Source organism: Ursus arctos, unplaced genomic scaffold (genome assembly GCF_023065955.2).
Source record: "Ursus arctos isolate Adak ecotype North America unplaced genomic scaffold, UrsArc2.0 scaffold_5, whole genome shotgun sequence".
Taxonomy (NCBI): Eukaryota; Metazoa; Chordata; class Mammalia; order Carnivora; family Ursidae; genus Ursus; species Ursus arctos.
The window spans coordinates 30223540-30236795 of NW_026623067.1; the positions used below are offsets into that span (position 1 = coordinate 30223540).

The 13256-nt window shown below is 35.2% G+C and overlaps 1 protein-coding gene across 2 annotated transcripts in view; it reads right to left on the reverse strand.

Moving 5' to 3' along the window:
• FNIP1 (folliculin interacting protein 1) overlaps positions 1–13256 on the reverse strand; it is a 151622-nt gene that overhangs the window by 24822 nt on the left and 113544 nt on the right. For both annotated transcript variants that reach the window (XM_026507905.4, XM_026507904.4), the window contains 2 exons: positions 1285–1431; positions 226–395 (listed from right to left, as the gene is read on the reverse strand). In XM_026507905.4, coding sequence (XP_026363690.1) covers positions 226–395; positions 1285–1431 — 317 coding nt within the window. The remainder of the gene's footprint in view (positions 1–225; positions 396–1284; positions 1432–13256) is intronic.

The following is a 13256-nucleotide window of genomic DNA, read 5'->3' on the forward strand; positions in this document are numbered from 1 at the left end:
TTCTCTAGCTCTCACTGCAGTTGTATATCTAGAAGAAACTGATATTAGACTTAAGATGGAGATGGGACAATTTAGCAGACATGAAAAGGACAAGAAAAGAAAAAGTGCTTTAGAATGGAGGAGGTAAAAGAGAACATCTTATTTCTTAATTTCTGTTTTTGCTATAAAATAACTCCAGACAGCTACACAAAAGTCTGCGTTATGCATAAATTTCAGACTACATACCTAGTTGCGCCCAAAGTGGGTTATATGGATGAGTTTTTGCCAACATGTCCACACTCTGAGAGGAATGTTTTTCTAAAAATATTTTTATAGGTGGTTGTCCATTTGGCATGACCGTTGGAACCCAGGCAAGATGATTGGTCAGAACTGCAGTAATGAGTGCTGGCAAGAATCTGAAAATAAAACACATCCTATCAAACTCCAGTCTGCCTTCATTAAACCTAATGTAAAATACAGCGACAGAATAAAGCAAAGAGAGTACATACTCTCATGTGCCCAAACAGCATAAAAAAAGTAGAGGAAAGAAGAAAAGATAGGCATATCACCTGGATGAAAATGAAAATAAAGTTTTTGGTTGGATAGGAGTTTAAAAAAAAATCCTTAAAATAAAAACAGTATTCACATAGAGCTGTATCTGATCATAATTACAAGGCAAAAATGCCATTTTACTTGAAAAACTGGTTTCTTTTCAGTGTTTAATCTACAAAATTGATGAATCAACCAACAGGTCTATACATTTCCAAATTACTGAGTGGGAAAGTGAAAGAAAGTATTAAGCAAACTTTGTCTACCATCAAAAAGAGTAAAACCTCTAAACTACTCATCTGTATTCTAGGAATTTGATGAATGATTATAAGCAAACAGTATGGTAAAATATCACATTAAATATGTATCATTGGAATCCTGGCACTTCCTCTTTCTTTTTTTTTTTTTTTTTAACTTATTTTCTATACAATGAAACTGTGTAAGTGGATGCAATTCACCAAAAACTGGGAAGCCTCAGAGAGTTCTGTAAGTTGTCAGAATTTTAATTTAACACATAATTAAAGACCTTTTTACTGTTTTTCATTCATTTCATTCATTTTACTGTTTTCTGTGGCCTTCATCCATATCCTATCTCTTAGTTATCTTTTAGAATTCTGTTTTGGTTATTAATAATAAGAAATAATTCCAAAAAAACAATTATTTTGCTTTTGTAACTGGGTTTGATCACAATCTAGATATCGAGTTATAGTAAATAATATCTAAGATATAAAGAGAGACAATGAGAGAAAGCCATACTGATTTTTGGAAGCATTTTCCATTAGAAAAGTGAACTCCTTCATGAAACGATGGCAAAGCTGGTTCTTTTCTGGAGTCCCCGACATCATTGTAAGCCAGACAGGCTCTCCAATTCGTGGCATTGTATAAAGATTACAAATTGTTGTTCTAAAAAGAGGAAAACACATTATGAAATTCATAGTTCCCAGAATTACATACTCTTAAAGTTTATGTTACCAGTTTGGGCCTCACAGGTAGATTATTAAAGCTTTCAAGAGGACACAATGAATCAAGTCATTCCTTCTTTGTCACCAGCACAGTACCACAGGAAATGTTCTGTACCTGAACTCAAAATATGCTGGTTCTGGTGCTGGCTCTAGCCCCAGCGACTGTGTGCCCTCGGGTAAATTACTTCCGTATTTTAAGCATAAGTTTCCTCCACCTGTACAATGAAAGCACAGGACTGAATAATTTCTAAAGCCCTTCGTGCTCTACATTTCTAAGGTATATGCCATACTTAAATATAACGCAAGTTATCAACAACCTAAAAAGAAAAATTCTGAATTGGATAATAGCTTATCTATATACCCACTCAAAACAATAATTTATCAGCATCATTTTGATGCCTGTGCTGAGACTCTTTTGGAAAATTCTGAAGGATGATGAGGACACTATATCTGTATACTGTATTTTATGACTCTCAACCTCCTGAAGTTTTTCCTTCAATCAACAGAAGAGAGCATTACTGCACAATTATGATGATGCTTTTCTGGCTGTCTCTTGCATTTACTTAGACAATGGCTTGCACTTTCTCCTTAAAGCTTCACGGATATCTTTAAGATATCAATCATTTTCCTTCTATATTAATATCTATTTAGCCAATTCCTATACACTCACTAGATTAAGTAACTCCTACAAAATTGAGGCTTAAGAAACTAGTTATCTCTTGGAAGAACAAAACAGTGCTGTACTTTCTACTCTCTAGAACTGTGCTATATGATAGAACTTTTGGCAAAGATGGGAATGCTCTGTATCTATGCCATCCATGATGACACCCACTAGCCATATACGGTTACTGAACACGAAATGTGGTCAGTTTGATGAACTGAATTTTAAATTTAATTTTATTTAAATTAAGTATCCGCATGTGGCTAATGGCTACTATATTAGAAAGTACAGCTCTAGAAAGTTCTCTGAGATCTCTGCAAGCTCTAATACCTACTTCAGCATAACTCTCTTAACACCTAGAATCCAAAAAAAGAAAAGAATTCTCTTGTCTGTGACAAGTTTTATTGAGTCTTGATCCAGTATGAACATGATATTATTATATTATTAATGGATAAAAGTGATAAACACAGTTCACATTAATGAGTTCTTGGTAGGGCATAATATCATGGTTGAGAACTTTAAAATAAATAAACAAATGGAAAGATTTAAAGGTATTTTATAGAGAGAAATATGATCTGAATATCAACTAGGAATATGTGAAAATGCTAAATGCTAAGGCCTATTAAGGATGTCCAGATAAGATGGAAAAGCAAACACCAGTGTTTAACCTCCTTTCAGTTCTGATGTCTCAAAGAAACATCAGTTAAGGATTTGAAAACAGATAAATTACTGTAACAAATAAAAATGGAGAGTAATCTTATTTAAAATTTAAACTACAGATTTAATTAAATTGTGCAACCCAAAACATAAGAGAGGAATGTTAAGTGAAGTGATAAGGTAGATGAACATATGGGTTTATAGTGCTCAAAGAAGGGGATGTGTACATAAAGGAGCTAATCTGCTCCAATGACACAAGAAGAGGCTCAGGATTCACAGGTTCCTAGTAAAGTTGAGGGCAGGAGTTATACAGGACTATAAATTGGGAGATTAATTCAAGGTCTGTAAATGGTGGTGACCCCTTTCTATAACCTATTTTCCCAAGAATAACGAGACAGAAGAGCAGACGTAGCAACTGACTAGTCTAGAGAAGTAACATTGCCCAAACCCTTCCTGATATTTGAATCCTTCACAGTATATAAGCATATATAGTAAATCTTGTGGCATTAAAATGTCATGGGAAGAAGGGACCGCGATAGGAGAAAAAAATGTCTTAAATATGCCCCTTCAGGAAGTGATAATGAAAACAGGTTGAGAAACACCACCCGAAAGTGAAGTTCTCCAGTCTGTACCTAATTATACGCACAGAACTCCCAACCCATATTTTAGTACTTTGCTCTCAACTATGCACGGGCAACCACAATATTGATATAGAGGGAAAGCCTCCAAGGACAGAGGGACACAAACAGAAAAATGGAAACATACATACACTCACACAAAAGGACTCCAGAGAAAATAGTAAATAATACACTCAGAAAAAGGGAAACATGGAAGAGATATAAAAGATCAGTCAAGGAATGCCAGTTACTAACAAAAAAAATTCAAGAGGGAGAAGACAGAAGAAAAGAGATAATCAAAGAAAGTAGAAAATTTACCAGAACTGAAAAACAAGCTAATGTTAGAGCTATACTGAAGCTAAATGACCAATGGGCAGGTATAAAGTCATGGCAGGAAATAAATATGCTCCAAAATTGATAAATCAAGAATAGCTGCATTAAGTATGCTGCTTAATAATGTGGAGGTAAATAACAAAAGAAATACATAAGAGTTAAAAACAATGTTCTTGGGAAGTAAGAATAGGGATGGAAGAGATAGGATAGAGTTCATTTTTTTTTTTCATTATTAGATTTCTGGGCATGTTTTGTTTGTTTCTTAACCATGTAAGTATACTTTCTGATTACAGGAAATACTGGATACATGAATTAATGAGGTGATCAATTCGTTTTCCATGAGTTTCTTAAGGATATTTGTGACTACTACAAATCCATGTGTCATAGGTCAGAGCCAGTTCACTAACATTAGTATAGTTGTCCACTGAGGACATTAGCTTTAGAGTTTTGGTGTTTAAGGCTATGTATCATGACCTCAAAGTATATCAAATGCAAAGAAGGCAAACAAATTAATTATGCAATAGTGCTTCTCATTATATGCAACTCTGTTGTCATCAACAATCAAGAACTAATAGTGCTTTCTTCTCCCCTAATGATTATTCCCTAATTTTCAGTGGTAAGCAAGAATTTTTAATCATCTGACCCTTTATTTTTCCTGATTGACCCTAAAGAATTAAAGACTCCTTTAGTTGGAAGGGAACTGTGGACCTGATTTAGTTTTCTTTGATATGCACAGAGTCTGAGTGAGAATCCAAGAACCTCATCTTTGCTACATAGCTCCTAACTAAAAAGTTCTATGCTTCCTGTTTCTCTAGGTTTCATGGCTTCTGCATGCATGTGAATCATTTCCTTCCTCTTCTCAACTACCCCAAAATCATTAATCATCTCGTCTCAGATAATCACACACTTTAAAAATTATCTAATTTGCTAATTTTTTAATAACAACTTAATTTTAAAATTAAGTATGACAGAATCTCATTATTTGCAGTAATGTTCTGTAAAGCTGATGCAAACAATGAATTAGTGAACAATGAATCACTGTTCCTAGGGAATATGCATGGTTAGCTTCCTATGAGGCTCTCAAAATTTTTGTCAGCCCTTCAATACATAACCTTGTTTTATGTGGGTTTCTGTTTAAAGACACCTTATTTAATATACTACTGATTCATTAACACTTAATTCATAGCCAATCGCACTATGACTTATGCCTGAATGAAGCTTACATGTATTTTCTCTGTAACGTACCTCATTGCTTTCTTGCACTTTGGAACATTACAAAGCATTTTAGCAGTATACTTGGGGGTGATTTTTAACAGCAAAATCATTAACACAAAGTGCAAAATGCCAAAACAAAACAAAATAAACCCTGCCACTAAATACATGTCAATAGGATACCTGTTTACAGAATGAGTACTGAAACAAGAAGGCAAAGCACTGTCTTGTTCAACTTCATCTAGGAAGGTATCAGGCTACTCAAATTTCTCACTGCTCTGCACATGTTACAAATAATCATAAAAGCACTGTGAGTGTATTTTGAGGCTATAAATAAATTTCAGCAAGTAGGTGAATTCACAAATACACAATCTATATATAATGAAGATCAAATGTATAAAGTATTTCTACTGACAGACCTTTCAAAAAAATTCTAAGAGTCTATAAAGCATTTTTTTAAGTTTTATTTATTTACTTGGGGGTGGGGGCAGAGGGAGAGGGAGAAACAGACTCCCCACTGAGGGAGAACAGGACCCTGAAATCACACTCTGAAGTGAAGTCAGACACTTAACCCACTGAGTCACCCAGGCACCCCTTATAAAGTATTTTTAAGATTCCGTAAGAACGCTTAACTGACATAAATAGCCTTTCATCGTTCTACAGTGACTGAGTAAAATAATCAAACTAATACGAGAGGAAAGGTACACAATTATATATTTGCAATGATTTTAAAACTCATACATATTGTAAAATTCTAGGCAATATTAAAATTCTAAAGTGATGCCATATAGCTTACATAATAACACACCAATTAACTCACAGGTATTCTACTAGGAATGAATTTTCTGACAATATTTACTATTCTGGTAACCTCAGCTGGATCTATAATGGCAGTTTCCTCAGACCTCAAATAGGGACTCTTGGCCTTTTTCCACAAAGCTTGTGACTGCAGAGAAGAAACCATCAATTCAGTAATGTAAAAGTAACAGTTCCAAGTGCGTAGGCAAAGATTCACTGCTTTATAATACTGCAAAATGTGAAATTCAAAAAGAACATTGCAGGATTCTTTTAGGCATATAAGCAAAAAGAATTGTTCAAACATATATTTGTAAAAATTCCAGTCTAAAGTCAACTGCACAATTTGAAAAAAAATAAATAAAAACTTTTAAAAATTATTAACAAAATACCCATTCATAGCACATTTCTTTTAAAGTTTTATTATCCACTTGAAGAAAAGCAGAACTCTTAAGAATCTTTGGTTGAACTTTCAAGCAAACTACAGATTAAATTTAGAAATTGAAAAGATTAAAACTTTTCATACTTCTCAAAAACCACTTATATCCATGACAAAGGCATATCTTATAGGTTTCTCAAAGAGAAATCACTCTAGAATTCTTTTTCTGAGTTATGCAGTTAAAGTAAAATTTTCCAGCTATGTAAATACCTATGAACTGTACTATAAGGGAATGTATGAAGAACAAAGCTGTCATAAACCTTGAGAAATACACAAATAACCACTGTACCCAGCTAATGTTCTTTTAACTTTTGGTATTAGGTTCAACATGTCTTCATTTCAATAAAATATAAGAACTTCTCCCATTGCATACAATCTCTTAAGAATTTCTAAACCCAGAAACGCATTATTTCAAAGTAGTTATTCTCAAATGCTGACTCTGACATCCTCTCTCAGGGTTGTACAGCCGCAACTGTACAATGCAGGATTGCAAATATACCTAGCACTGGCAGTAGTACAGGTTTGGTAATTTTTCTCCTTGAAAACAGTTTAAGCTTGTAATTCCAAAAAAGAAATAAAAATGCTAGACCTACTGATTTGAACTCTAGGAGTTTGGGAAACAGTTTTTGTTAAGTTTGCCTAGTTATTAGCTCAGCACCATCTATTTCTTTTTAATCAGCGGTATTTAATGTAATTTAACTTCCAAACAAAATCAATTTGAGTTTTAACTAAATGCAAGTTTTGCAATTCTATTTCAATTCAGTGTGTCCTTACATAAAAATATTGACTAAAAAATATCTGAACTTCCAATTTCAGATGACATGTGAAGAGCCTGGAAGTCACCACTTTAATCCTCAAAAAGAAAAAGGCTGAACAAATTGCCAATCAATGACTTTTCTTAATTACATCACAGAATTGAGGTCAGAGGATAAATCATCACCCTGAAAACTAAACAAGAACCATAGCTAAGACCACCTTTCCTGAAGCAGATGCTTCTACGGCCAATAAGTGGCAGGAATACCGAAACAGTAATTGACTAATTGGTGGCACAATGAATATGAATTACCACTGAATGATTAAAAAACTCCTTGGGTACCAGTCTTAGGGAGACTGCCACACTTTCAGGGAGTACCATCAGATTTCCATGACGAGGATCAAAGAAACATCTTTTTGTGTTTCAGATAGAAAGGGACGAAGTAACAATTTCTAAGTGTACCTAGAGCATTCTCCTAAACAAACATTTGCCCTCCAAGAGTCCAAGTCCAGCTATACCAGAGTCTTATCTGACCTAAGAAATGGGCAATTAGACAACTCCAATCACTACTAGACTTCCTCACTTATCTCTGAGGAACAAAATAAAGACTAAGAAACACTTCTGAAGGTCAAAACCCAGGAATTCAAGCTCACTGAAAAGAACTAAGATTTCATCACAAGATTATAGAACATTTCCTCCCCCATTCCCAACACCTCACCACCAGACCATTTCAACAAAAAAACTGCTAAAAGACAATAAAAACAAAGCCTGAAGAGACAAAGCATCAAAATCAAAGTGAGATCTAAGACACAGATTTTGTTATTATCAGATAGGGAAATGAAAATAACTATGATTGTTATGTGAATGGCTCTAATGAATAAAGTAGATAACATGTAAGACCATATAAGCAATGTGAGCAAAGAGATGGAAACTCTCAGAAAGACTCAAAAGAGAAAATGCTGGAAATCAGAAATACCGTAACAGGAATGAAATATGTCCTTCACGGGCTCATCAGCAGACAGAACACAGCTAAGGGAATAATCAGTGAGCTTAAAGATAGGTCACTGGGAATTTCCCAAATTAAAAAGCAAAGCAAATAAAGGATGAAAAAATCGGAACAGAATATCAAAGAACTGTGGGAAAATTACAATTTCCCATATGTATAATGGGAATGCCAAATGAAGAACAGAGAAAGAAACAGATAAAACATATAATAGCTGAGAATTTTGAACAATTAATAACAGCTAACAAACCAAAGATAAAAGAAGCCTATAAGGTACCAACCAAGATAAATACCAAAATGTCTACACTTACACATATCATATTCACACCAGAGCAGAAAACAAGAGACAAAAAGAAAATCTGAAGCCAGAACACGAAAAAACACCTTAACTATACAGGAATAATTAAAATCACATGAGATTTTTTTTCAGATACCACAGAGCCAAACAGAGTGGAGAGAAATACTAAAACACCATCAATCAATTTGGATCTGACATTTACAGAATACTTCATCCAAGAACAGCAGAATACACACTCTTCTCAAGTGTACATGGAACATTCACCAAAATAAGCCACATTCTAGGCCTTGAACACACCTTAACAAATTCATAAGAAATTTGTAGAAATCATACAGTACATGCTTTTAGACCACAATGGAATTGTAACAGAAAGTTATAGGTGGAAAGTTACAGAAAGAAAGGTGGAAAATCCCCAAATCCTTTTGAGATTTAACAACACATTTCTAAAAGATACATGGATCAAAGAAGAAATCGCAGTTTTTAAGGTATGAATATAGGGTCTGTATTTCAGATTTTTCTTTTCTTTTGAGTGAGGCTTGGATGGCTATGTATTTCCCCCTTAGGACAGCCTTTGCAGTATCCTATAGGTTTTGGACCGATGTGTTTTTGTTCTCATTGGTTTCCATAAATTGCTTAAGTTCTTATTTAATTTCCTGGTTGATCCAAACATTCTTAAACAGGATGGTTCTTAGCGTGTTTGAGTTTCTTCCAAATTTTTTCTTGTGATTGAGTTCCAGTTTCAAAGCCTTGTGGTCTGAGAATACGCAGGGAATAATCTCAATCTTTTGGTATCAGTGAAAGGAAGGGCCATATGCACCCCAATGTTCATAGCAGCAATGTCCACAATAGCCAAACTGTGGAAGGGGCCGAGATGCCCTTCAACAGACGAATGGATAAAGAAGATGTGGTCCATATATACAACAGAATATTACTCAGCCAGGATACATAAAGGATGATTACCCAACATTTGTATCAACATGGATGGAACCAGAGGAGATTATGCTAAGTGAAGTCAACCAGGGAAAGACAATTATCATATGGTTTCACTTATTTGTGGAACATAAGGACTAGCAGGGAGATCATTAGAAGGAAGAAGGGAAAAATGAAGGAGGGGGGAACAGAGACAAACCATGAGAGACTATGGACTCCAGGAAACAAACTGAGGGTTTGAGGGGGGAGATGAGGGATGGGCTAGCCCGGTGATGGGTAGTAAGGAGGGCACATATTGCATGGAGCACTGGGTGTTATACACAAACAATGAATCATGGAACACTACAACAAAAGCTAATGATGTACTGTATGGTGACTACTGTAATAATAATAATAAAAAAAAGAAATCAAAGAGAAATTTTAAAATATTTTGAACTAAAAGAAAATTCAAATTAACAAAATTTGTGGTATGCAACAAAAGCAGTGAATAAAGGGAATTTTATAGCATTAAATGAATGTATTAAAAAAGAAGAAACATCTGAAAGCAATAATCTCAGCTTTAATTTTGGGAAACTAGAGAAAGATGAGCAACATAAACCTAAAGCAAGTAGAAGAAAAGAAATATTAAAAATTAGATCAGAATCAATGAAATTGAAAACAGAATACCAACAGATTAAAAGTCAACAAAATTAAACCTAGTTCTTTGAAAAGAAATAAAAGTAATAAACATCTATCCAACATAACCAAGGAAAAAGAGAAATGACACAAATTACTGATATAAGAAATGAAAAACGGGTCATCACTACTAATTGATGAACAATTATTGGATAATTAAGCAAAAATGAACTCTACACCCACCAATTTATTGACTATAATGGACCGTGAGAGACAGAAGTACCAAAAATTACATAAGAAGATTGGGGCGCCTGGGTGGCTCAGTCGTTAAGTGTCTGCCTTTGGCTCAGATCATGATCCCAGGGTCCAGGGATCAAGCCCCATATCGAGCCCCATATAGAGCCCCATATCGAGCCCCACATCAAGTCCCGCATGGAGCCCCACATCGGGCTCCCTGCTGGGGAGAGGGGGAAGCCTGCTTCTCCTTCTCCCACTCCCCCTACTGGTGTTCCCTCTCTTGCTGTGTTTCTCTCTGTCCAATAAATAAATAAAATCTTAAAAAAAAAAAAAAAGATAGATATAACCTGAAGAGTCCTATATTTATTAAAGAAATTAAATCAGTAATTAATAATTCTCACCAAACTTTTTTTTTTTAAGACTTCATTTATTTACTTGAGAGACAGAGAGAGAGAGGACATGTGCACAGGGGGAGAGGGAGAAGCAGACCCCTGCTGAGTAGGGAGCCTGACACCTGGCTGGATCCCAGAATCCTGGGATCACAACCTGGGCCGAAGGCAAACGCTTAACCAACTGAGCCACACAGATGCCCTAAAGGAAGCTTCTTTAACTTGATAAAGATTGTCCACAACAAGTTACAATTAACACAATGCTTAATTGTGAAGAACTTAAAGCTTTCCCACTAAAATATAGTACAAGGAAGGGGCGCCTGGGTGGCTCAGTTTGTTGAGAGTTGTACTCTTGATTTTGGCTCAGGTCATAGTGTCAGGGTTGTGACATCAGCCCTATGTAGGTGGGCTCTGTGCTGGGCATACAGACTACTTAGGATTATCTCTCTTCCTCTCCCTCTGTAATCCCCGCCCCTGGCCTGGACTGCTCATGCTCTCTCTAAAAAAGAAGAAAGAAGAAAGAAGAGGAGAGGAGAGGAGAGGAGGGCAGGGGAGGGGAGAAAAGAAACAGAGAGAGAGAAAGGAAGAGAGAAAGAGAAGAAAGAGAAGAAAGAGAAGAAAGAAAGAAAGAAAGAAAGGAAGGAAGAAAAAGAGAGAAAGAGGAAGGAAGGAAGGAAGGAAGGAAGGAAGGAAGGAAGGAAGGAAGGAAGGAAGGAAAGAAGGAAGGCCGGCCCCAAACCCTGCTGGAATTAATAAGTGATTACAGCAAGGTCACAGCTAAGGTTACTATACAAAGGTCAGGGACAACATGAATGGACCTAGAGAGTGTTATGCTAAGTGAAATAAATCAGAAAAATACAAATACCACATGATTTCACTTATAGGTAGAATCTAAAAAACAAAATAAATGAACAAACAGAAACAAACTCATAAACAGAGAATAAGCTGGTGGTTGCTACAGGGGATGGTGTGGGGAGATGGGTGAAATAGGTGAAGGGATTAAGAAGTACCTATTTAAAGTTATAAAATGAAAAAGTCACAAAGATGAAAAGCACAGCATAGGAAGTACAGCCAATAATAGTGTTAATAACACTGATGGATACTACACTTATCATGGTGAACACTCAGGAGTAATATGTAGAACTGTCAAATCTTTATGGTGTACACATAAAACTAATATAATACTGTATGTCAACTATACTTCAAAAAATATATATATACAAAAGTTCACTGCTTTCTTATATGCCAGCAATGAACAGCTGAAATTTGAAATTATAAACAGTATCATTTATGTTAACACCAAAAAACCCCCATCCTGAAATATTTAGGTATTAATCTTTAAAAATGTACAAGATCTGAGATGCCTGGTTGGCTCAGTAGGTTAAGTGTCCAATTCTTGATTTTGGCTCGGATCCTGAGATCAAGCCCTGTGTCGGGCTAGGCACTGGGCATGGAGCCTGCTTAAGATTCTCTCTTTTCCTCTGTCCCTCTCCCCTCCCCACCAAAAGTACAAGATCTATAGAAAAAAAAAAAAAAAAACATAAAAAACTCTGATTTAAGGAGAATAACCAACATAACATTGAAGGGCAAGAACAAAGTTAGAGGGCTCATATTACCTAACTTTAAGAATTACTATAGGGATGCCTGGGCGGCTAAAACAGTTAAGGGTCCGACTCTTGATTTCGGCTCAGATCATGATCTCAGGGTGGTGAGATGGAGCCCCGTGTCCAGCTCTGTGCTTTGCACAGAGTCTGCTTGAGATCCTCTCGATTCCTCTCCCTCTGCCCCTCCCCCCGATTGTGTGCACACTCTCTCTCTTTAAAATAAAATAAATAAATCTTTTTAAAAAATTGTTCTAGGGGCGCCTGAGTGGCTCAGTTGTTGAGCGTCTGCCTTTGGCTCAGGGCGTGATCCCGGCGTTCTGGGTTCGAGCCCCACATCAGGCTCCTCCGCTGGAAGCCTGTTTCTTCCTCTCCCACTCCCCCTGTTTGTGTTCCCTCTCTCTCTGGCTGTCTCTATCTCTGTCAAATAAATAAATAAAATCTTTATAAATAAATAAATAAATAAATAAATAAATAAATAAATAAATAAATTGTTCTAAATTCCATCTAGAAATGCTGAGGGAATATATTTTTATTTTCCATATACTTCATCTATAAGAAACATTTATTATAATGTTTTGATTTAATTATAAACAGCACCCGAAATGTAACAATGTGAATTCTTAAGGTACAGGTATGAACAAATAAAATTATGAATAATTCTACATATAATTCATATATAAAGAGCAAAGATGTCAAACTGAAGAAACACACTGATTAAAAATATTATATTACTGAACTAGTGTTCAGTGTATATAGTTGCAGTGTTCCAAGATGAAAAAGTTCTAGAGTTTTGTTATATATACTTAACACTATTGACCCATATACACTTAAAAATGGTTAAGACGTCAAATTTAATGTTATGCGTTTTTTTACGACTATAAAAAAATTTTAATTCTTTATTACAGTATTTGTTAGCATGGTTCATTCAATAACTTAGGAAAGACCTGAAGTTAATATGCTAAAATAGAAAAACAGCAGAAACATCAGCTCCAATATAATTGTGCAAATTACTGCTTTCCAAAACAAAAAAAGAAACAATATAGGTTGAAATTGATTTCTCTAATTTGTTTTTCTCTACATTTCCCCTCATCACTGAGTTTACTGAACAAAAATGGAAGATTTTTAAGCTTACTTTTAATGCCTTTTATCCTAAAAATTACGGTAAAAAAAAAAAAAGATGAATGACTAGTAAATTTTACCTGTCTCAATAACTGAGTCCAGT